The 23,353-nt window shown below is 47.3% G+C and overlaps 1 protein-coding gene across 2 annotated transcripts; it reads left to right on the plus strand.

Annotated features, from left to right (window-relative positions):
- Window positions 1-873: 873 nt before the first annotated feature.
- nup153 (nucleoporin 153) lies at window positions 874-17,889 on the plus strand. 2 transcript variants are annotated; one of them, XM_030120223.1, is made up of 22 exons: window positions 874-991; window positions 4,639-4,858; window positions 4,954-5,229; window positions 6,047-6,186; window positions 6,863-6,991; window positions 7,203-7,319; window positions 7,446-7,478; window positions 7,589-7,642; window positions 8,410-8,550; window positions 8,679-8,731; window positions 9,027-9,165; window positions 9,306-9,476; window positions 9,557-9,655; window positions 9,737-9,821; window positions 9,932-10,033; window positions 10,122-10,781; window positions 10,916-11,095; window positions 11,235-12,155; window positions 12,669-13,085; window positions 13,188-13,406; window positions 13,502-13,679; window positions 16,222-17,889. In XM_030120223.1, the coding sequence occupies exons 1-22, from the start codon at window positions 914-916 to the stop codon at window positions 16,307-16,309; spliced, it is 4,500 nt and encodes a 1,499-aa protein (XP_029976083.1). In that variant the 5' UTR covers window positions 874-913; the 3' UTR covers window positions 16,310-17,889. The 2 variants fall into 2 exon arrangements, with proteins under 2 accessions (XP_029976083.1, XP_029976082.1); XM_030120222.1 differs by having other exon boundaries at window positions 890-991; window positions 4,636-4,858.
- Window positions 17,890-23,353: the final 5,464 nt, after the last annotated feature.

Here is a 23,353-nt window from a genome sequence, read left to right on the forward strand (position 1 = left end):
CTTCTGTTTAACGGCGAGTGGCGCCAGCTTCTGCGCTGCAGTGTGACCCGAAGTTCACAGCCTCCCCTTAAATTCTTTATATGAGGCTCGTCTCTCTCAGATACTTTAGGTTGCTGCTCTTGTTGGTTGTAAAACTGAGTAAACTTTTCCCCTCTGGGGAAACTCTCCTCTTTAGTCCCACCGTTTCTCTTTGTTATAATTGAGGGTAGTGTGTTGGACAGACTCTTCAGAGTTACAGTGCTCACAAAGCCCTGTACCTTTGTACATCTTCAATTTGTCCAAAATGTAAAAGTCTACTTCCACTGAAAGGAACAGCCATGATGGAGTCACTGATGATGATACTGTAGGAGTGAATCTCTCCTGATTTAGTTTCCTGGCTCTTGATATCCTCTCGCTTCTGCAAAGAATCCCTGCCTCGACCTGTCCCTCTCCCAACATGGAAGGAGAGCCCTTCTCCCTGGATTCTGCTCCCCAGTACGGCCTGGAAGAGACCCAATAATGCATTGTTATTGGATTCTGTCTGAGGTACAACAGGCTTTCTCCCACCTCAATCCGAAGAGCAGACCCAGGCACAGTCTCACTGAGTCACAATCACTCAACAGTGATTGGCCAATAGCCCCTTTGACTAGTAAGGAGTTATATTTTCTATCATAAAATCTGAATCCACTCTGCTGAGGTGATAAAATTGCTCTACTTTCCAAAAGGAAATGCTCGTATTTCTGAGATCATTCTTCACATCATTTTCCCCATGTGAGATGTCAGTGCTGTTGGTCTAAAATTCACTGGACTTGCCTGGCGTCCTTGTCCTTTGTTGTGTCTGCTTACTACATTTCCCAGAGTTCCGTGCGCGCGGCCGCTGCGCTGGGTGACAGCTATCCGGCGCCGAGCACCGAGACACTCAGACGGAAGAGCCATGGCGGCCGCGGGTGGAGGGAAAATCAGAAGCAGGAGATATCACATCGCCTCGAAACCTTACGCCAAGAGCAAGCAGGTAAATCGCACGCGGGCGTTCAAGTCAAAAGCCCGAAACGAGGCCGTTGGGGAGATTGTGGCGTTATCGCCTCCCAGTTTGTGTTTTTGTTTTGTTGGGAGACATTTCACGGCCTGCTCGTGGCCTCCACGCACTGTTAGCATGTTCAGGAAATGCTAATGCTGTTAGCACAATCAGACGGTCTTGACAGGTCAAATCGTGCCGTTGTGTATTGTTGAGACTACTCGATTCTAATTTGTTCCTGTTGTACAGCCGCGGCGGGCTGAGATAACCAACTGCGAGTTGGTTTTTAAATCGCTAGCTGTTAGCAAAGTTAGCAGGAAGTGGGATTCTTAGTGTTAGTCTATTAGCTAATGTTAGCTAACAGGCTAACGCTGGCCAGCAGCGCATTGTTGTCTTTGGCTTTTAAGTTTTGATGCCTTCGCACCTCTGCAGGTGGAGGTGACATGGTTTCTTGGCACTACACTACAAATGTCCACCTCTGTGCCCAGCTGTCTCGCGCCAAGAAGACATTTTTCACGGGATCCTGCGCGCCTTTGAGGCACATATTTAAACGGCGGCTAGCATTAGCCAAATCTCAGCCAGCTGAATTGCGCAGGAAGCGTTGACCATGTGTGCACTCTCACATGGTGGCCATTCGCCGCCTGGACATCAGCGCCGGGAGCTTCGAAATAATCGTTTTATTTACAGCAATCAACTCGTTTATTGATTGATATAAGGCAGGTCAAGTGAATGTATTTGTCAACCTGTAATAAAGTTTATTGACGCATGCGTTTCTCCTGGCTGCGGCGCTAATTTATGTGGGAAAACTGACACGTTCCGTTAACGGTTTTCCTTGTCAATAATTAAATGATGCACAGTCATCGAATCCCACCAACATTTGGTTGTGTTACTGCGTTTTTTCAGCCAACTAGATTAAGTTAATAATTGCTTTTGTTCGACACATGTTATTCACGGATGTGTGAATCAGTGTCTGTGGATAACAGAATTATGCTACATAAATACCAACATGGGGGCTTTCTAGACCCTCCCTTTACTGTCTACTGATTTCTTTGATTTTTTAATTTTATGTACTAGTCAGCCAGGTCAATTTGAGATCCTATAAAATTTCTGCTTAGATGCACTCAAAGTGTAGTTTTCTTGAGTTTTAGATGCAACACTGGAAAAGTATTTGTGATTTTAAACGATATGCCCCATTGAGAAAAATAAGATTCATTACAATATATAGAAAGAAATTTATGTCTTTATCTATTAATCATGTATTTAAATTTATTCTACTGGCCCCACATATGTTAACATTTTTCTTGAGAGTTTAGGTGGGATTGCACACTGTTATATTGCCTTTATGGGCAAAAATTCAGTTTGAACGGCTCATATAATCCGGTGTGCTTGAGCAACATCACAAAGTTCAGTCAACATTTCTTGGATGAGAGCCAAACTTGATATGTTGCGTGGCCCATTATATTTTGGTGAGAGTCAACAATGAATTCTGCTCATTATGCCTTATTTTAAAAACCAACATGCGTGAAGTAAAATGCATGTTGGTTTTCCCACTTTGCATCAGCCTTGCCTTCTCCGATAATGATTCTAGTTGTCATCGTTCAACACATTGGAGATGAATGAAAGTCCCCCCATGAGTTTGAAATGCTTGCACTGGTGAAATTAAATCGTTTTATGCATTAACTTCGATGTTATTCGTTATTGTCACTGACTCTTCCTGCACAAGGTGTAGAGAACCAAGCATGAGTGGCCCATGAGCTGCTCGGTGCTTATAACGGTATTTGAGGGACTTATCGTCATTTGCTTTGAGCTGACATGTGTTTGCTGTGTTAATATTCCCAACAAAGTGTCGTGTCTTTTGATGTTGCTGTCTCTGTTTTCCAGCTCAGGAGTAGCCAGAGTTGTATTAGATGCTGATTTGGTGAAAATGTTTGTGTTCAGGGTTCCTCACATGTATGAAATGGAGGGATTCTTTCATTTCTACCAACAAACTGTGATTCAGTTACCCTTTTTCAGTATTCAGTTACACTAGATGCAAACATGGATTGAATGATTTCTCAGGGATTATAATCTGTTTATGCTCATGCAGCGACTCAGAAGTAGGCAGTCTTTCAGCCTCTTCTAAATTGTAGTTGACGTCCACTTACCCAAAAGCATCAATCATCCAAATCTTGATTGCTGTTGTTGAGAAGCTGCGTTTACGCTTTTGTTCAGGGTTGACTTGACTTGCACAACATTCATTGCGAAAAAAAGAGAGAGAAGGCGCTTGACAAGACATGAAGTGTTTGCACCATTGCTGACTGGATTCATCTTCCAACAACCGTGATGCGCGTTGTATCGGTGTCGAACGTGCTTGTATTTACCTTCTCATGTGGAATGAATGTGGAGCTGGTTCAGTGGACTCAGCAAGTCTTAGGTTACATGTTCTCCCTCATGTGTTTCGTTGTTACTTGTTCTCATTGTGTGTGAGATGAAATGCCAAAGCAGCCCAGGTACTGCCAAATTCTGTCAGAGTTCCTGGTTTTAGGCGTGAGCTGCCACTATACAACTCCTCGGCTTCTGTCTCACAACTCAAACTGGAACCCGTTTTGTTTTTCAGCGCTGAAAACAACCAGCGTTATTTTGGTTGTTGCACTTGTCGGTCGGCCAAAGCGGCGTGTGTTTGCACCAAGGGTAAAGTACAGTGTCGACCCACAGGTGGATGTCACAGATAAGGAGCAGACAAGAGGCGCACATTTGTTATCAGGTGTTGAAAGCCACCACGAGGCGCACGAGCGACTAATGAAGAGATGTAGTAGTTAACTTGCACCTTCACTCAGCTTTTCTCTTCTTGCGGCTGTCCTATTTGAGCTGGAAGCAGCTTGAGGACTGTTTAGTTTTCTGCTCTTCAGTACACTTTTTCCTGAAGTGCTCTTTACATTAAGGTACTAGATTGCAAAGCAGAGCTTACATTTTAACTCAGACACATAGCGATTGTTTTAATTCCTTTGTGTTAATAAGTGACATTAACTCTTGCTGAGACTCCAAGTCAGAGCTTTTTCATGTTTTTTCAGTCGCGTTTACAGATCTTGCAGAGGAGAGCTCTTTAGATCTTTAAATCCTCTAATTGCAGTTACTTTGTGCGTTTTCTGTCAGAGATCAGACTCAACCTTATCGATTGGGATATTTAACCTCGGTGCGGTGCAGATCAGAGTCGCTTGCTCAGTTTTTCCTCGCAGCATACTCGGTCCCTGACCCAGTTTCCGTCAAACTGGGTTTTGTTTTTGTTTTTTGTGGATTTGGGAAGACAGACAGCCTCTAATTTCCAGAAGGTTTGCACAGCCAATTAAAAAGAAGAAAAAAAAAATCCCTTAGCATTCATCACTTTTCCTTTTTTTTTTTTTTTTTTTTTCTTCCCCGTCTTATTCCATCCAGAGTGTTCAGTTGTGTTTTCATGATTCTCAAAATACTGTGGAGGTCTGTTTGTTCAAATGTGTGGGAGCTTTTTCATTTAACATGTATCAAGTGTTTGTCTGGTGCCAGTTGTCTGGATTTTTTTTTTTTTTTTTCTCAGCAGAAAGCAGCTTGTAAAAACTTGAGTCAGTGCTACTTTAGCGTTCTAAAATTTCCTCTCATTCATTTTGTCCCTCTATGTATGTCCCCAGCAGCAGTCAGGCCTCATAAGTCGAGTGACGGACACGGTGAAGAGCATCGTTCCTTCCTGGCTGCAGAAATACTTTAATAACGGAGATGGTCCCGAGGAAGGAGCGTCAGAACCGAGGACAGAGCAGAACTGCCAGCTTCCTCCTCCCAACGGCAGCGAGGAGGGCCCTCCTGCACTTGATGGACGAGACTCCCCCGAGCCGGAGCCGAGCACCAGTAACACAGGTGAGGACTCAGTCGGTGACCATCTAAAACTCTTATTTTTGTTCCAGTTTGTTGTGCTGCGAACTCACTCGCTTGTTCCTCCTTTTCCGCACAAGAACCTTCAACAAGCCGGGCAACCCTGAACTTCCAGGAAAACGTCCTCTCTCGGCCTCCCCTCAGTCGCTCTCATCTCCATTTCACGCCGCTGGAAACTTTCTCCTCGGCCTTCGGGGGCTCCAGCAGCATGTTCTCGCAGCCCTCCACCTCCTCGGCCCCGGGACCTTTCTCCACGGGCTACTCCTTGGTCAAAGAAATCAAGGACAACCTGTCACAGCATGAAGACGACAACATCTCCACCACGAGTGGATTCTCGTCCCGTGCATCCGACAAAGGTAAAGACGGAGTTGGCAGACTGCTAGTGGAATGAGAGAGTGTCTTCAGGAAGGCATTTTCGCATGGGATCCGTTAGGTTTGGCACTTATGAAGGTGTTTTGCAAGACAGCTTGTTGGGTAACGTCCACATTGTGGAAGTTACTAATTTAGCCTCGAAGCCACAACAGCTCCTAAAACACAATCTGTATAATTTGCATAAATTAGCATGCATGCGGCTGATTTACAAATTGCACCTTTTGTTGTATAATGTAATGTTTAATTAACTGTTTATAAAAGCAAAAAAAAAAAAAAAACCTGCAGATTACGAAGGCTTTTAATTCTAGGCTGGCGTTGTTTTGTTTCGGTGTTGATGCTTTCAAACTCATTTTTCTCCCTCAACTGGGAACGACTAAACCCGGTGCACAAGGTCTGTTTGTCATTCAGACCTTCGGTTCCTTTTGAAAAGAAAAGCGAAGAAAGTGGAATAAAATGTCATCAACACATCCATGGGAGGTCAGCCATGTGTCCTGAAAACAAACAGTCTGCAGGTTTTTTTTTTAAACACGACGCCCACGGCTTCGTGCAGCCTCAGCAGAAAGTGGAAGCTATCTGCACAGGAGATTTGCTGGACTGTTGTTCAGTTAGCTGTATTCTGTTGATATAATATTGCCGTGATCGCGCCACTTGTAATAAATGAAGATTATCTGTGCGATAATCCAGTTTGGCAAAACGGCGACAGAAATTACTTGAATTTCGTCAAACATTGGAGAGTTCTGAAGGGCATTGATGCACAGGTTCTCTATCGGTGATCTGAAGTGGTGTCATTATTTCTCCCAGATGTTCCCACCTCCAAAACATCATCACTTCCCCAGCTTTGGTCTCCAGAGACGGACCGAACGCACTCTGGTCCTCAGCCTTCACAGTCCAGCCTGAAAAAACCTGCTTTCAACCTGTCGGTCTTCAGAACCTCATCCAATGTAAGTATCTGGATTTCCTTCAAGATGTCACGTCAATCTGGAAGATTATGATTGATTTACCCATAGATCTGTCACGCAGAATTGGATATTTTTTAAAACGTTTTCAGTCCACACTGTGGTGCAAAGTGACCTATTTAAATTATAAAATTCTCATTTAGTTTTTGTTCAAAATGTGGTGTGCAGTGGACAATTATCTGAAGGTGAATGTGAAAAATCAATGCCTTAATCAATAACTTACAGTGCTGCATTTTATGCCGTTATAAAATAATTTTCACCTCTCCTCTCAGAAGCCAGTTGTGGTTTTGGTTTTACTTCTGTGATGTTGAGTGTTTACTCTGAGTTTCAGGGCCTCATGCCCAGGAAAGTCAGTTTAACCAGCTTTAAATAAACCAACTTCTTTTATTGTGTCTCAGATACTGTGACAAGACAGGAATGTGACACTCAGCCTGTGTGTGAAACTACCCTGACGTCTCACACACGTAAAACTGTGTTACGTTGGAATGTAAATATGTATTTTATAGAATAGCTGGCAGGGTTTACCTTACATGAGGGTACTTTGGGCCATTTATGGACAAAGAAGTTCAAATGTTAATGAAACCACGCTTGGAGATGCTTGTTGCTTGTCTGGACCTCATATCCAGTGAGTCATGTATCCATGTCATCTTCTCTTTGCCAGTCGTCACTAAACAGCACAGGGCTGAACTCCAGCCAGCTCGGAGATTCGCCGTTCTACCCCGGGAAGACGACGTACGGCGGAGCATCGGCGGCCAGAAGCTCCCGCTCTCGTCCTGGAACACCGTACCAGGTCACTCACACACACACACACATAACGAAGAACCGGAGTGTTTTTAACAAAGAGCGAAACACTGCTGGAAACTAGATGTGAGCTAACTATTCTGTTAATGTTCAGTTCTTTAACCACATCCACAGCCGTGACTCACTCGGAGCATCCGTATGACTGAAATAGGTTTGTTTTCAGTCCATTTGGAAATTAAGGCAGCTCCTCTGATGTTTAGGCCCCGGTGAGGAGACAGATCAAGGCCAAGCCCGCTGGCGCTCAGCCCTGCGGAGTGACCAGCGCCACCGCCAGACGCATCCTGCAGTCACTGGAGCGCATGTCCAGTCCACTAGCTGTGAGTACACGCACGCACACGTTCTGATCACTGCGATGACATTTTGAGTCGCTGCCGTTGAGCTTGTCGCTAGAAACTTTGTGTCGTAATATCACAGCTGCGTTTTGATTTGTCTTGATTCACCAGGACGCCAAAAGAATCCCAGCAGCCGCTTCACCAGTAAGTGTCGTTACTGCTCAGCATATAGCGTAGACACCTGTGTGCTTTTCTCCTCATCAAATGATGAGCCCGAAACACTGAACATTGAATGTCTGCGTCTGTCTTTCCAGACGATGGACGGCAGGGATCTGGATGTTTCACACCCTCAGTCAAAAAAGAAACGAGTGAGTGAATAAAGAATTGTTCTCGCAGCGCTGCATGCTTGGTCTTGCTTTTAATTTGACAGTGTCCTGGTTTGACCCGAAGCTCCAGTTTGCAGTTCAGCTGCTGAACGTGTGCGTCTGCCCGTCGCACCGAGCAGTGTGAAGAAGTGTATCATTGTACAACATGAGCAGCACTTGCTGCGGTTTGTCATTTCCCTAAAACACTGCGCGATGGCCTCCTATTTCTCTCCCTCTCTTGAACATTTCCCTCAGCTGTTGCCCGCTGTGTGTGTGTGTGTCTTTTGTACGTGTGTGTGTGCAATCATACACACACTTGTGGGCAGGACTGGTCCGCTGCTTGCTGTATTTGGTTTCTGGAAGTGTGTTAAATGTAGTTCATTGTTAAAGCTTGTGCCCGGCGAGCTCTGCACTGGACTGGTTTTCAGTAATTACTGTCAGGCATTCCCAGCTGCGACAGCTGCTTTGTGAGTGAGTAAACAATGCGGCTTTGACCCGCACGGGTCCAGAACCAGAAGAACCCTCGAAATTCAGCAAATGAATCCGAAACGCCATTGGAGTGCTGCAGCTCTTGCAGTGCTCGGTTTGACCTTTGTACCAAAAGCAACAAATTAACTTGGGAAGAATGGATGTTTCTGTGAAGAACATCCCTCACAGCAGACTGTAGAAACGTCTTCCATTGCCTTTTACAGCCTTGTGACACGTCCTTCTGTGGTTTTTTTTTTTTTTTTTTTTTTTTTTTTTAACTTGAACCGCTTTGTAAAATGCAGATGGAGCCGAGCCTTCCTCCCGTGCAGAAACTCGTGGTTCCTGTTGCCACACCGGTGTCAGGAAGCCGCTCGGTGTCGTTCAGGCCCACTCTGACCCCCGGAGGGGTGAGCCGAGCCGCAGAGCGAACACCAAGAGACACAGTATGTTTCCCACATCTACATGATTTTACTTCAGAAAATTAAATTCCATGTCCAAAATGACAGAAACTGCCCCCCTTTGAGTCGACACTGTTATCGTTTTTCTGATTTAGTCTTTGTGGTTGTTTCAGCCAACAAGACAATCGCCCCAACTACCCGAAGCAACCCCAGGTCAATCTCTAAGGTAAGACATAGCTACTCTGATGTGATTCAGGTGTGAGTCAGTGAAGATGAAAGGAACTCGGAGAACTTGTCAGTTTTATTTTTCATTGATCGATCAGTAGTGTTCATGGGATGTCGGCGTTCTACTGATTTGGCAGAATTATAAAGTATCCAATGCAAGATATGGAAATGGTTTTTACTAAGAAAGTCTTTTTTTGTGTGAATTGACATTTTGTCCCAGTGTTCTATTGCCTTACTGTTGCTGTGATAACAATTTGTGTGGTGTTTTGTGTTGTTTTTCTTCATGGGTCCTGCAGCACAATGACTTCCAGTGGGCCTGTCCATCCACTGTCCAGCAGCACCCCTGCAGCCAGCAGCGCCGGCTCCGGAGGAGGCAAGATGAAGAGGGAGAGGACCACTGCACGGCCCTCCGCCAAACGCCAAGAAGACGACGAGGTGAGAATTTTATACCTCAGTCCAGTGTTATTCAAAAGCTAATTTCCTGTATACAATTAATACAATTAAAAACAGGGAACTTTCTGTAGCTGCGCGTTGATATCAATTGTTCGTGTGAGTTTTACTTGTTCCGATTTCAGATCGCCGAGGCACCAGACCTCCCAACGATTTCACTTCCCATCAGCACATCCGCATTGCCCACGTTCAGCTTCTCATCCGCTCTGGCACCACCTCCCACCACCTCCGCTTCCATCAGCTCCACCTCGAAGATCACAGCCACGACTCCCGCCAAGGAGACGCTCGCAAACAAGGTCTGTTCCAAAACCGCCACTCTCTATTCTAGTGGTGCTGCAGTAAACAAGACTGAGTCTAAATTTGCTTCTGCTCTCAGGATCCACCAAAGGCTTCAACACCCCCCTGTGTACCTTTTACTTTCTCCTCTCCTATTGTCAAAGCCACTGCTGCTAGCCCACCTTCCTTTTCCCCTTCTGTAAGTAAATATTTCTTTTTCTGATTGGCATCATTGGTGTCTCATGGTCTCAGAAATGATGATGATTTTCTGTGTTTGCAGGCTGGATTCACTTTCAGTGCACCTGTAGCAAAGTTAGGCCCCTCCATGTCGAATGGGAAGCTGACGACTCCGAGTACAGCAGCAGGTAAGACAGATTACTTCACTTCTAACTGATTGATAAAGAGAGCTGGATGTCAGTTTTTATTCCCTGTTTTTTTGTTTTTTGTTTTTTGTTTTTTTTTTTTTCCCCCTCAGTCAAATCAACAACCACCAAAAGCACAGAAGATTTCGAAGGACCTTTCAAACCAGCCAAGGTCTTGAAGCAAGGCAGCGTGCTGGACCTTCTCAAAGCTCCCGGTGAGAGTTTCAAGTTCTTTGTGGTTCCACATTTTTACAAGACTGAATCTGGAAGGTCAGCATCTTATTTCTGCCCGTTTTCCTCCAGGCTTTGCCTCACCTGTTGCTCAAGTTACACCAAGCCCCGATGTCACGCCGCAGCCAAAGCCGGCGCAGTCGACGGCCGCCTCCACCAATTCAACCTCCTCCTCCTCAACAACAGCGTTCTCGGGGGTTTTCAAAGCCTCAGCAGACTGGACCTGTGACGTCTGCTTGGTTCCCAACAAACTGTCGGACACAAAGTGTGTTTGTTGTGCGGCTCCTCAGCCCAACTCTTCAACCAAGTCCATAGACAGTAAACAAACTCCTGCGCCTTCTGTTGGCCTGGAGAGCAGCAGCAAAAACACCTCGACAACTACAACATCAACAGCAGCAGCAGAAGCAGCCACAGGGTTTGGCTCGGTGTTTTCCAAACCTACAGGAACGTGGGACTGCGACACGTGTCTTGTTCTCAACAAGCCCGATGCAGTAAAGTGTGTGGCCTGTGAAACGGCCAAACCTGGGACGGGACTCAAGCCGTCCCTGACTCTTCCTTCTGCCTTCTCAGCTGTTAAGACTGTATCGACCCCCGCAGAGCCTGCTGCGACAGGGTTCTCTGGATTTGGAGACAAATTCAAAAAACCTGAAGGCTCATGGGAGTGTGATACATGTATGGTACAGAACAAGGCCGAGGACACCAAGTGTGTGGCCTGCACGAGTGCAAAACCAGGTAATGAGTTCATGACGAGGGGATTCGTATTTTCTTATTTTCAAGTTGCAGCTCTATTTGGTTCGTACCCATTCCTCTGCATGTCAGAAAATATATTGTTTTTTTTAAGCACCATCCCTTCACGTGTTTTACAGGTGCTTCAGCTGAAGCTGCTTCATCAGCCAGCAGTGCACCAGTGTTTGGACTGGGAGACAAGTTTAAAAAGCCAGAGGGGGCCTGGGACTGTGACGTCTGTCTGGTGCAGAACAAGGCTGCAGATGTCCAGTGTGTAGCCTGTCAAGCAGCCAAACCTGGAGCTAGTGTGGAGCCCAAAGGTAACAAAGGCCACACACTGTGTGTTTTTGTATTTTTTTTTTTAATATCAAGTAAAAATAAAAAAAATCTTTATTTTATATATATATACACACACACCCTGCATCCTTTCCTCATGTTTTTCCCCCCTGTTCACTGCAGCCTTCGGTTCTTCAGCTGGTGGGACCACGCTTGGCTTTTCTACCTCTACTTCTGGTGGCTTCAAGTTTGGCACATCAGACAGCACTTCAGGATCGGCGGCCGGTGGTTTAAAGTTTGGGGGCTCACTGTCAGAGTCGACGGCTTCTTCAGGTGGATTTAAATTTGGTGTCCCGTTTGGAAGCGCCCCGTCAGAAACCACTCCTAAAGACAGTACAGCCTCATCAGGGTTCAAGTTCGGCTCGTCCGATGGTTTTAAATTCGGAACTGCCTCCAGTGAAGATAAAAAGACCGAGCCGCCCGCGGCAGGTTCAGGGTTTAAGTTTGGCACCAGTGGTGGTATCGTGTTTGGAACTGGATCTTCTAGCACAGAAAGTAACTCCTCTAAAGGTGGCTTCACATTTGGACTGTCGAAACCCGCAGAGGAAACGTCAGATCCTTGCGTGACTGTAAGTTCAACTGTCGATCCAGAACCTCAAGGAAAGAGCGACAGCGAGGCATCGTCAGATAACACCACATCAACAAACAGCAACACAACCACCACAACAGCAACCACCACAACTGGGTCTGTGTTTAGCCGGTTGGGCGATCCAAGTTTGGCGACAAATGCGTCACAAGGGAGCCCTGCTTTCGGATCATTACAGGCAAACAAGGAGCCGGCTGCTCCCACGTTCACCTTCGGGAAACCAGAGGACAAAAAGGACGTCGCAGGCTCCTCGTTGCCGTCTACCTTCCTTTTCAGTGCTGCTAGTAAGGAAGCTGATCCTGCGCCCGCAACGACAGGAGGCTTTTCCTTCAACAAGCCCAGTGCGCCAGCAGAACAGCCTCCGCCGGCGTTCACATTCGGGAAGCCAGCAGATAAGAGTGAAGCCGTCACTTCAGAGGCTCCTAAACCCACCTTCACTTTTGGACAAAATGCTGCAGGTGTGTTATCTGTTTACTGTTTCTATAATGATGTCATCCACCGTGCATTGTGGAAATATACAATCGCCTAACCCTAACACGCTGTGTGACTTTTATGCTCGCGTTTTTCTCCAGACTGCGCAGATAAAATGTATAAACGAGTTTTAGATTAAGCTCCCTGCTTCTGGTTGTTAGGCTCAGTTAACTTTCTGATCATTGCACAGATCTATCAGCAGTGTGTTTCTTTGATAAGAGATGCGTCAGCTGCAGTCTAATTATCAATTTGAATGTGTCATGAATCGATTTCGTAGTTTCTCAGTTAGTTGCCAAAAACTGAATAGATGATTGGACTCATGCAGAGCCACTTAATCAAAGTTTTTACAAGTTTGTTTTAAATAGTTGTGCTTGTTTATGTTCTTTATTTTCATCCAAAAGAATAAGAAGTAGTTCAAAGTTAAAATCAAGCAGCGTTGTGATATGCATGGCTTTGCCACAATGTTTTTACTCACACAAACGTTTCCTCCTCCCGACCAGACTCTCCTGCTCCGAAACCAGGTTTTTCTTTCAACTCTACCAACTCAGCCAACTCCACGAGCTCCACCACGTCTTCGTCCTCCACCCCGACTCCCAGTCTGTTTGGCTGCACCACGGCCACCACCAGCAGCAGTGGGCCCACCGCCCCGGCAGCGGCCGCCGCTCCCTCTGCTTCTCCCTTCGTGTTCGGTCAGCCTGCCGCCACCTCCAGCGATGCTCCTCCAGCTAAACCCTTCCTGTTTGGCCAGAGTCAGGACAGCCAGCCACCTGTGCCCACAGCTGCTCCCCTGAACTCCACTCCAGCCCCTGCTCTCGCTCAGCCCTTCATCTTTGGCGCTCCTGCCAATGCTGCTCCTCCTGCCACTGCTCCCTCTTTCAATTTTGGAGCAGCAGCACCCTCTGCTGCCTCTTCCTCAGGTCAGGGTTTTATTCAACTCTTATTTATATTGATCACTGGACTGGTCTATTTGCAAGTAACACTGATCTCATTTCTATCATGTGCACGCCTTTCTCTTGCAGCTCCATCTGCGGCTCCCACTCCATTTGCGTTCAGTCCGGCCCCCTCAGGCGGCTTCGGGGCCAGTCAGGCCCCTTCATTTGGATCATCCTTTGGCTCTCCTTTCACGGCCACCCCCTCCCAGACCCCGGGCTTCGGGGCCAAAGCCAACGCTGCCCCTGTGTTTGGACAGCAGACCAACTCCACACCTGTGTTCGGGGGCGCCGCAAACTCTGCCCCAGGTAGGAGACTGTAATCGCTTCTCAGAATGAATGTGCTCAGAGACTGAACAGGTTACAGTTGTGTTAATTATGACAAATGCTTGACGTATTTCTAGCGAGCGGAGGCTTCCAGTTCGGAGGAAGCAGTGGCTTCGGAGCTACAAACAACACTTCAGGCGTGTTTACCTTTGGAGCCGGAGCCACTGGCTCCCCTGCTCCTGCCACCAACCCCTCCATGGCACCCCAGCCAGGAAGTGGATTCAACTTTAACCAAGCTTCAGCATTTAATATGGGGTATGTTTGCTTTGACATTTTTTGAAAAAGTCATGTTTTGTGGGTTTGCTCATAGCCACATAGCTCAGCCGCCATGTGTTGGAGTTCACCCCAGTGGACGAGAGGGTTGCATCTCTGCACCTTTGGGTCGGGGATAGGTGCCTCACTGCTGTTTCGCCTTACGGGCCAAACAGCAGTGCAGAATACCTGGCCTGCTTGGAATCCCTGGGAAGGGTGCTGGACAGTGCTTCTACTGGGGGACTTCAACGCCCACGTGGGCAACACAGTGAGACCTGGACGGTGGTGATTAGGATGCACGACCTCCCTGATCTGAACCCGAGTGGTGTTCTGTTATTGGTCTTCTGTGCCAGCCACAGCTTGTCCATAACAAACACCATGTTCGTGCACAAGGGTGTCCATAAGTGCACTTGGCACCAGGACACCCTAGGTCGGAGATCGATGATCGGCTTTGTTGTTGTGTCATCTGACCTCCGGCTGCGTGTTTTGGACACTCGGGTGAAGAGAGGAGCAGAGCTGTCGACCGATCACCACCTGGTGGTGAGTTGGATCCGCTGGCAGAGGAGGAAACCGGACAGACTTGGCAGACCCAAACGTGTTGCGAGGGTCTGTTGGGAACGTCCGGCGTAACCCTCTGTCAGCATGGTTTTCAACTCCTGCTTCCGGAAGAGCTCTCATGTCCCGAGGGAGGCTGGGGACATTGAGTCCGAGTGGACCATGTTCTCCACCTCCATTGTCGAAGCAGCTGCCCGGAGCTGTGGTCGTAAGGTCTCCGGTGCCTGCCGTGGCGGCAATCCCCGAACCCATTGGTGGACACTGGAAGTGAGGGCTGCCGTCAAGCTGAAGAAGGAGTCCTATCGAGCCTTGTTGGCTCATGGGACTCCCGAATCAGCTGACAGGTACCCGAAGGCCGAGTGAACTGCAGCCTGAGTGGCTGTGGTGGAAAAAGTCGGGTCTGGGAGGAAGCAAAGGCTGAGGTCTCAGAGGTTGACTCGTCCATCGCCCAAGCTGAAGGCACTGAGGTGGTTGATAAGCTCCTCAGTGGCAAGGCACCGGGTGTGGATGAGATTCGCCCTGAGTATCTTAAGTCTCTGGATGTGCAGGGACTGTCTTGGTTGACACATCTCTGCATCATCACGTGGCGGTCGGGGACGGTGCCTCTGGATTGACAGACCGGGGTGGTGGCTCCCCTTTTTTAAAAAGGGGGACCGGAGGGTGTGCTCCAACTATAGGGGGAGCACACTCCTGAGCCTTCCTGGGAAAGTCTATGCCAGCGTACTGGAGAGGAGGATTCGACCGATAGTCGAACAGCCGATCCAGGAAGAATAGTTTGGTTTTCGTCCTGGTCTCAGAACACTGGACCAGCTCTTTACCCTCCATAGGGTGCTCGAGGGTTCGTGGAAGTTCGCCCAACCAGTCCACATGTGTTTTGTGGATTTGGAGAAGGCGTTCGACCGCGTCTCTCGTGGTGTGTTGTGGGGGGTGCTTCGGGAATACGGAGTCCGGGCCCCCTTGTTAAGGGCCGTCTGGTCTCTGTATGACCCTAGTAGGAGCCTGGTCCGCATTGCCGGCAGTAAGTCGGACCTGTTCCCGGTACATGTTGGAATCCGGCAGGGCTGCCCTTTGTCACCGGTTCTCTTCATAATCTTTATGGACAGAATTTCTAGGTGCAGCCAGGGGCCGGAAGGGGTCCAGTTTGGGGACCACAGGTCTTTGCTTCTTGCAGATGATGTTGTCTTGTTGACTCCATCAAACCTGGACCTTCCAGCATGCACTGGGGCGGTTCACAGCCGAGTGTGAAGCAACAGGGATGAGGATCAGCACTTCCAAACCTAAGGCCATGGTCCTTGACCGGAAGAAGGTGGCCTGTCTTCTCCAGGTCTGTGCCGAGACCCTGACCCAAGTGGTGGAGATTTAGTATCTTGGGATCTTGGTCAAGAGTGGGGGACGGATGGAGTGTGAGATTGACAGGCGGACTGATTTACCAGTCAATCTACGTTCCCACCCTCATCTATGGTCATGAGCTTTGGATCATGACCTAAAGGACAAGATCCCAGATACAAGCGGCTGAAATGAGCTTCCTCCGTAGGGTGGCTGGGCGCTCCCTTAGAGATAGGGTGAGGAGCTCAGTCACCAGGGAGGAGCTCGGAGTAGAGCCGCGACTCCTCCACATCGAGAGGAGCCAGCTGAGGTCGCTCCGGCAATTAAGGATGCCCCCTGGACGCCTCCCTGGGTAGGTGTTCCGGGCATGTTCTACTGGGAGGAGGCCCCAGGGGGAAGGTTTAGGACACGCTGGAGAGACAGTCTCTCAGCTGGCCTGGGAGCGCCTTGGTATCCTCCCAAAAGAGTTAGAGGAATTGTCTGGTGACAGGAAGTCTGGGGATCTCAGCTTAGACTGCTGCCCCCTCGAACCGGTCCCGGATAAGCGTTTGAAGATGGATGGATGGATGGATGGTGTTTTGTCAAGCGTAGGGTTAGTGTTGTTTGCTGTTCCTGCTGAGTGTCACCTTCAACGATTTACTTTTTCTTGTTTCTATTCTCCCAGGTCAAATAAATCCTTCGCTGCCTCTCCAGCCGTACAACAAACCATCCCTGGGCGCAAAATCAAGACGGCGGTGCGGCGCAGAAAGTAGAGCCCCGTGGCCCGACGGCAAACGCAGACTCGACTCAGACCTGACTGCTGAATGAAGTCCCGACTGGTCTCAACTGGACAGACACTGAAATTGTTGGGGATGTGGAAAAGGGCGGATGCTCCGGGGCTCGCGTTGGGCAGACGGACAGACGTGGGTGGGATTCAGCCAGGGGCTCGAGTGATTACTCAGATATTCTCCCTCCACACATAAAATTAGTTGTGGTGTGAGACCAGACCAGAGGACTTGACATCGAAACCAACCTGTTGACTGAACAATGACGCCGACTTTACCAAACAACAATCAAGCAGAGACCCCCCCACGCTTGGCGTAACAAGCAACGACCGTCATATCTATATTTTCAACACCTAACAGATGTCTGCTCGACTTTAGGCATGACTTTTTGTAATAAAATCACAATGGCAAAAACAGCAAATTTGAAGAGTTGCGAGTGTAAACTTAATGATTAGTGTGGGTGATCAGCTGTGATGTGCAGAGAGGTAGTGAGAGCCGTGTGGTCCATCTCCAGCGGTGATCTCGGAAAGTCTTTGTCTCTCGCAGGTTTTGAGGTTTTTCCGCTGGAGACGAAGCCGCGGTGTCAGTGCAGTGTGCTGTATGTACAGAGACGAGCGTGAAGCCTTTGTGACGACTGCAGAGCGCTTGTCTCCCCACACACCCCCCACCCCCCCACCCCACCCCACCCACCCACACACCTCTTATGTACAGACTCGAGGTGTGTTTGGGTCCTTTGTACGTGCTGAGGTTCGCGTGTCGGTGTGTGTGTGTATGAAAACTAAACGACAAGAGTTGTCACCTGGAGCCGTCACAGGTGAGCAAGCAAATGAATGTTCAAAAAAAAAAACAACCAGAGGAGGACGGAGGGCAGGGTTCGGGAGAGAGACAAAATGCATCCATGCACTGTGGAGGACGAACCGGGCCGGAGGACTGGGCCCTCGTTCTACTCCTTTAGGACTATAAATGAATAGTTATGGAAAAACTCCTGTTACGTGTTTGATTTCTCTCTGGTTCGCTCCACATCTCTGCTTTTTGTGCACCTCCTGTCTGTCTCCACCCCTCCCTCCTCCTGATTCCTACTACTCTCCCTTTATCTCTCACTGGCTCTCTCTCCCTCTTAATCTCTCTCTCTTTCTCTCTCTTAATTGGCCTTTGAATACTATTATAAGAAACTTGTAAATAGTGATATTTTTTTTTAATCTGTGAAGTTGGATTTTTTTTTTGTGTTACAAACTCTGCATTCAGCTTTTTTTTTTTTTTTTTTGTCTTTAGAATTTATGTAAATTCCTATATTCAAAGTTGCCCGAATCCATTTAAAAGGAGCTTAATGAAAATTGGAGAGCCTTTGATGACTAAAGGTATATTGGCTTTTCTGATCCACTTTTGTTTGGACCAAAACCAGTATTGTACAAAGTACTTAAGTATATATTTTTTTATCGCGTGTTTAAATGGACGAGGGTGACTTTGGATGTTAAGGAAGTCAGTTTAATTTTAAAGCCATGATTATTACTGGATGAGTGATCAAATTCAAACCATGGGTAATAACCATCAATAAAACTAGAAAACAGGTTTGTCTCTTGTCTTTTTGTTTTCCCTCTTAACTGAATCCACATAGTTTTACTCCGTGCACTCTGCATGTAGAGTGCTTTTTATCCTTTTAGTAACTGACATGTGCTTTAAACCATTCTCAAGAAAGGAGTTCTTGAAGGTTACATTTTTGGTGTTTTTTTTAATTGTATGTAAATCATGTATGTTGTAAAATTTCGACCGACACTCCGTGTTGGTCCTTAGGAGACGGACAGATGCTTAAAAAATGTAAAAATAATAAATAAAAATGACCATTGAAGTTTCAGGGTTGATACAAATGTATATTTCCAAACTACAGCTTTACTTTTTTAAAAACAGCAGTGAGACAGTGTGTGCTTCCCAGATCACTGTCGGTGTGATCCGGTGTTCAGAGGAACTTGTCACCTCTTCAACCGGGTCACATTTATTGTAGTAGAGCAGGATGAGCTCTGCTGTCTCCCACACAGCTGATGGTGTGAGTGGGCGGTGCCTTGAGGGGGCAGTGTGCATTCACCTGCTCATGCACACCTGACCTCCACTTGCTCATTCAACACTGCTGCAGTGTTTTGTCTGGCTCAGCATCAGGCTGTAGTGCCATCTGGCGTGTTGGGTGGAATATTTTTCCGTGCACTGAGAGCCCTGCACTACTGAAAAGGGTAATCATGGTTTCCTTCCTTTCTTCCTTCCTTGTACACTCTGTGTCAGTGCATGAGGTGCGTGAGTAAAAAAGAAAGGGGGTCATTGAATTAAAATTAAAAAAAAAGTAGAAATAAGGGTTTAATATACAGCCAGATCATATTGATGAATGGTTCTTTTATTCACCACCTGAACTGATGCATTCAGCTGGCTTGTGCTACTTGTGATACCTGAAACATAAGGCTACATCTGGTTTGTGTACTAACGTTTTGGTCCATGACACTTGTGCAAATTTTGATTTTAAAGCATTAATTCTAGAACAGGAGACAACTATACACTCAGAATCTGATCAAATTAGCGACATTTCTTTTGTAATGAGAAGGTACATTGGAAAAATCTAAAAGTTTCATTTGGAGAAAAGAAGCTGAAGCTGTAGCTGGTGCATTTAACATCAAAGGCCTATGTCATCTAATCAATAGAGCCTGAAAATGTCAACTGTCAAATTGTTCTTTCGCTTGCAGAAGAAGAAATACTGACTTTCTGACAGAAGATCTAAAGATGTAATTTACATCTTTACATTGACAGAATGGTGAGACTGTTCTGGGTCCAACGTTGATCCCAGGTAGTTCTTAGCCAGCCTCAACTTGCTGAAAGCCGATTCACCTCCTGCAACGGTGACAAGAATTGTGCAGAAAATTCTCAAAGCAATGCAAAGTTCACCAAAAATGCTTTGCAGCTGCATCTTCCAGATGGAATTAAGGGGCTCGAGCGAGGAAAGATGTGTTGGGAAATGAGGCATCATATGTGGTGCAGAAGTACATCACTTATCTTACTTGTCATTCCAGCTTCAGAATAGGTGCAAATGTTTCACGTGTTTGCTGTGGTTTGGAGCTTTTGCACTCAAGGCACTGACGATGCTATCCATTAAAATATGTTGTTCCTGACTATGTTGTCACCAACACCAACTGGAGGGTGTGGGAAGGCAGTAAAAAGCATAAAAGAAAGGTGTGGGAGGGCATAAAAGAAAAATAGATCACACCCCTTCTGGACAACACTGCCTCATCTCTGTAAATGACAAACATATCATAATTTGCACAAACAAAGTCACACCACTTCATGCCAGTAATGAGCAGCTGTCCCTGGATCTGCCAGTAGTTAACATGACTCTCCTTAAAGCTAGGGTTGGGGATCTGAATGAGATACATTTTTTTAAATACGGGTTAAAATGATCTTTATGACCCGATTTGAAGCAATTCATAGCGTGTTTTTAAAGTAGAGTAGGAGTAAAACGGGAAAAACAGCAACCAATAGTCTTGCCGGGACACCTTTTTTTTAAACCAATCAAATCCCTTCGCCGTTTGACCTGCCCCCTGCGCATACATGTCAATGGCGTGCACTGACCCTGGTTCAGTGCACGCGTTGCCACCCCGCTCTCGGCGCTCACGGCTCGCGTGAAAAATAGAACGAAGCGGAGCGGGCGGGGCGCTCCCCTGCACGTTGTGTGCGGGCAGTCAGATAGGTGTTTAAGATGGGAGGCGATCAGAAACTCCATGCGCGGCGCTTCCGCGTCCAGTGCATTCCCCCGTAACAGCGGGAGCTCCTCCAATGGGGTGGGAGCTGGGCGGGGCTAAGTGGAGCCTTGGGGAGACGCTACATTCAAATACAAGCTAGTTTTCCAAGATCGCCAACCCTGGCTTTAAGTTTGTGCTGGCCCTGCTGCACTGTGAGATAACTGCAGTCAAAGTCGCTCTGCACGTTTGGGCATTTCATTTCCACAAAGCTACATGTTGGTCTCTCCAGAGGATCATACACCAGCCCGTCAGGTGAGACTCTGAGCCATGGTACTGTAACCAAGGGAGGGATCAATTTTTATGCCAAGGACACACAGATTAGACCTGGCTTACAATTAGGACAAACAGCAGACAGTGGTTTACAATGAATTTATTAATTTATTTACAATAATAAAACTATTTCTTTTATTTCCACAAGAACGCTAAAACCAACAATGAATAGCTCGCACCATAAAGTTAATTAGGAAATACAAAAGAAACTCAAGTTAGTAACGCAAACTAGTAAATCAAATTAATACACAACTCAAATTAACCAAACCAAAGTTAGTAACAAAATCCAAAGGGTCAACAAACCAAAACTGTAAATCCTAAATACTTAAGTGCCAAGTGCTGTGCGTTCATTAAAAGTGGCTTGTGCGTCTATGAGGCATGAGATGCGGGGTCAAGTGCTTTCTGATTGACTATTAAAACATACAATATTTCGTTTAGTAAATTCTTAACCAAGAAGTGAGCATAATAGAGCTGCAGTGGCTATTCCCTTTTCCTCAGCCCCAGCTACTCAGTAGGCAACAACAACTTAAGTCTGTCTGCAAAAAAAAACAACGCATATTAACCCACAAATCACAGCCAGCTTAGTGTGTACAGCCCGGCTCCCCATTTACCTCTTAAGTCCGCATCAGAGCCCGCATCTCTGCCGAGGACTTGGCCCCAGCCGTAAGACCCCGAGCACAGCCACGCGACTTCCCCAGCACTTCTCCCGCTTGTCGCACACCTACACCTAATAACTAATCAGGGCAGGGAAGACGCTGCCTGCATGTGGTGCGTTCACAGACCGGCAAGTGTGTGGGAATTTTCTCAAATACCAAGCCACCCGGTCACATCCTACCCCCGCCTTTTTCGCATCGGTGGCCCACCGATAAGACTAACTTAGGACCAGGGACGGAAGATGGCTGTGGCTGAGCTGCTGGCACCCTGAACCAGAGGAGCAGCAGCCTGCTCGCGGTCCGTCCTGGGAGGTCCCGGGAGACGATGGGGGTTGGGATGCCTGCCCGCTGTCTGTCGTGAAGATCTTCTAGGTCCGGATCCACTGTCGCCTTGAGGCTGTATCACCAGGTCTGGTGTACCTGCTTGAGGTGCCTGGGCCTCTACTGGCGTAGATGGATCTCCGGCAGCTCCTCGCAACACCAGCCAGGATCCAGAGTCCACATCACTTTCATCACTGGTCCCATCCATGGCAATCTGTGGCCAAACATCCAGAGAGGTATGAGGAGGTGGCAGGGCAGGTTTAATGTTTGTGCGGTGCACTTGACTCACAGGATGGAGGGTATCGACTGGGGCGACAGAGTACACAACACCATTGGGACTCGGGGCTCGCATGACTTTGTAGACCTCTTGACCCCATGCATCCTGGATTTTCACGTTCTCTTAAAGGTCTATATTTGATCTCATCCCGTGCTTCACCTTCGAGGTGGTCAAAGATGAAGGCCGCTTGATCATTGGCACCAACATGCCGGACACGCATGCTGGTGCGGACCTCTTCAACCCACTCCTCAACCCCAATACCATAAGTTCCACGGAAGATCGGGCATTTCCGCTCTCTGGGCAAGTAGACGACGCGATCAGCTCCTTGGTTTTCGGTCCGTGCCCGGTCCCGCTCCCGGCGAAGTGTGTCCCGCTCAGACTCCAACTGCTGCACCCTCGTACGGAGTTGATCCAGCTCTTCTGCCATCGTGCCGAGAAGGTGGTGAAGCCCTGATCACAGCCCAAGCAGGTCCCACGGCATCCCACGGCGTGCCAACTGCTGCCCTATTATGCTCACTCTTATATATGTATAAATATCTAAAATCTGTTTCTATGTGCTCTCACAATTAACAAAATGCCTCAAAACAAACCAATGCCCAGCACTAACAATTAATAAAACACTATCTGCTTTTGTCAGCCAGATCCTGCCGACAACGCCAGGATGTAACCAAGGGAGGGATCAATTTTTATGCCAAGGACACACAGATTAGACCTGGCTTACAATTAGGACAAACAGCAGACAGTGGTTTACAATGAATTTATTAATTTATTTACAATAATAAAACTATCTTTTATTTCCACAAGAACGCTAAAACCAACAATGAATAGCTCGCACCATAAAGTTAATTAGGAAATACAAAAGAAACTCAAGTTAGTAACGCAAACTAGTAAATCAAATTAATACACAACTCAAATTAACCAAACCAAAGTTAGTAACAAAATCCAAAGGGTCAACAAACCAAAACTGTAAATCCTAAATACTTAAAGCTATAGTGCGTAACTTCGGTCGCCCTCTAGCGGAATTCTGCGTTATTACAACAATAAAGCCGGCGCTTCCATATGACGTAGCTCGGGTGTCCCCAGTGCCCCCCCTCCCCCCTCCCCCCAATCTGCCACGGTGATTCGCATTTCCACAGCGCAAATCACAGTTGGAAACGGTTTTTATTCTGCGTGAATAAGGACAGCTGGTGAAAAAAAAGATGGATTCTTTCGAAGAGGTAATTATTGTTTTCTTTTTTTTGCCACAGAAATGTAAATAGCTTATTAAAACGGGAGACAAGGTGCCTGCTAATTTGTAACTGACAGGTTAGTGGATGAAAAGACCCAGTGGTAGTCAGCAGAAATCATTTGTTGTCCGTTGGTCTCCAGTAGCTGCTTCTTGATGAAAAACGAAGTGTTACACACAAAGTACAGTGTTTCCTACAGGAAAAGTTTGGCGGCGGGGTGGGGTGGGGTGGGGGGTAGCGTGTGGTGTTGCTGCTAACGCTGCTGGCTGCTAACGCCGCTAATGCTGCTAATGCTGCCGGTGTTCGCCGTCTGAGAGGGTTTTTTTTTTTCCCCCCTCTCCGTTGTCCGGGTGCTGCAAAACTTAGCGCGGACGGGGCGCCCGGACTGAACCCTGAAGTCGCATGTGGCTTCCTCGGTCTGCCTGACACTGTGAGCTGAGCCTGTTGCTATGAGACCCTCCACGCGTCCTCCCCCTCCCTTCTTGTTGTGACGTAAAATGCGCAATTTCCTG

The sequence above is a fragment of the Salarias fasciatus genome, chromosome 22 (assembly GCF_902148845.1).
Source record: "Salarias fasciatus chromosome 22, fSalaFa1.1, whole genome shotgun sequence".
Lineage (NCBI taxonomy): Eukaryota > Metazoa > Chordata > Actinopteri > Blenniiformes > Blenniidae > Salarias > Salarias fasciatus.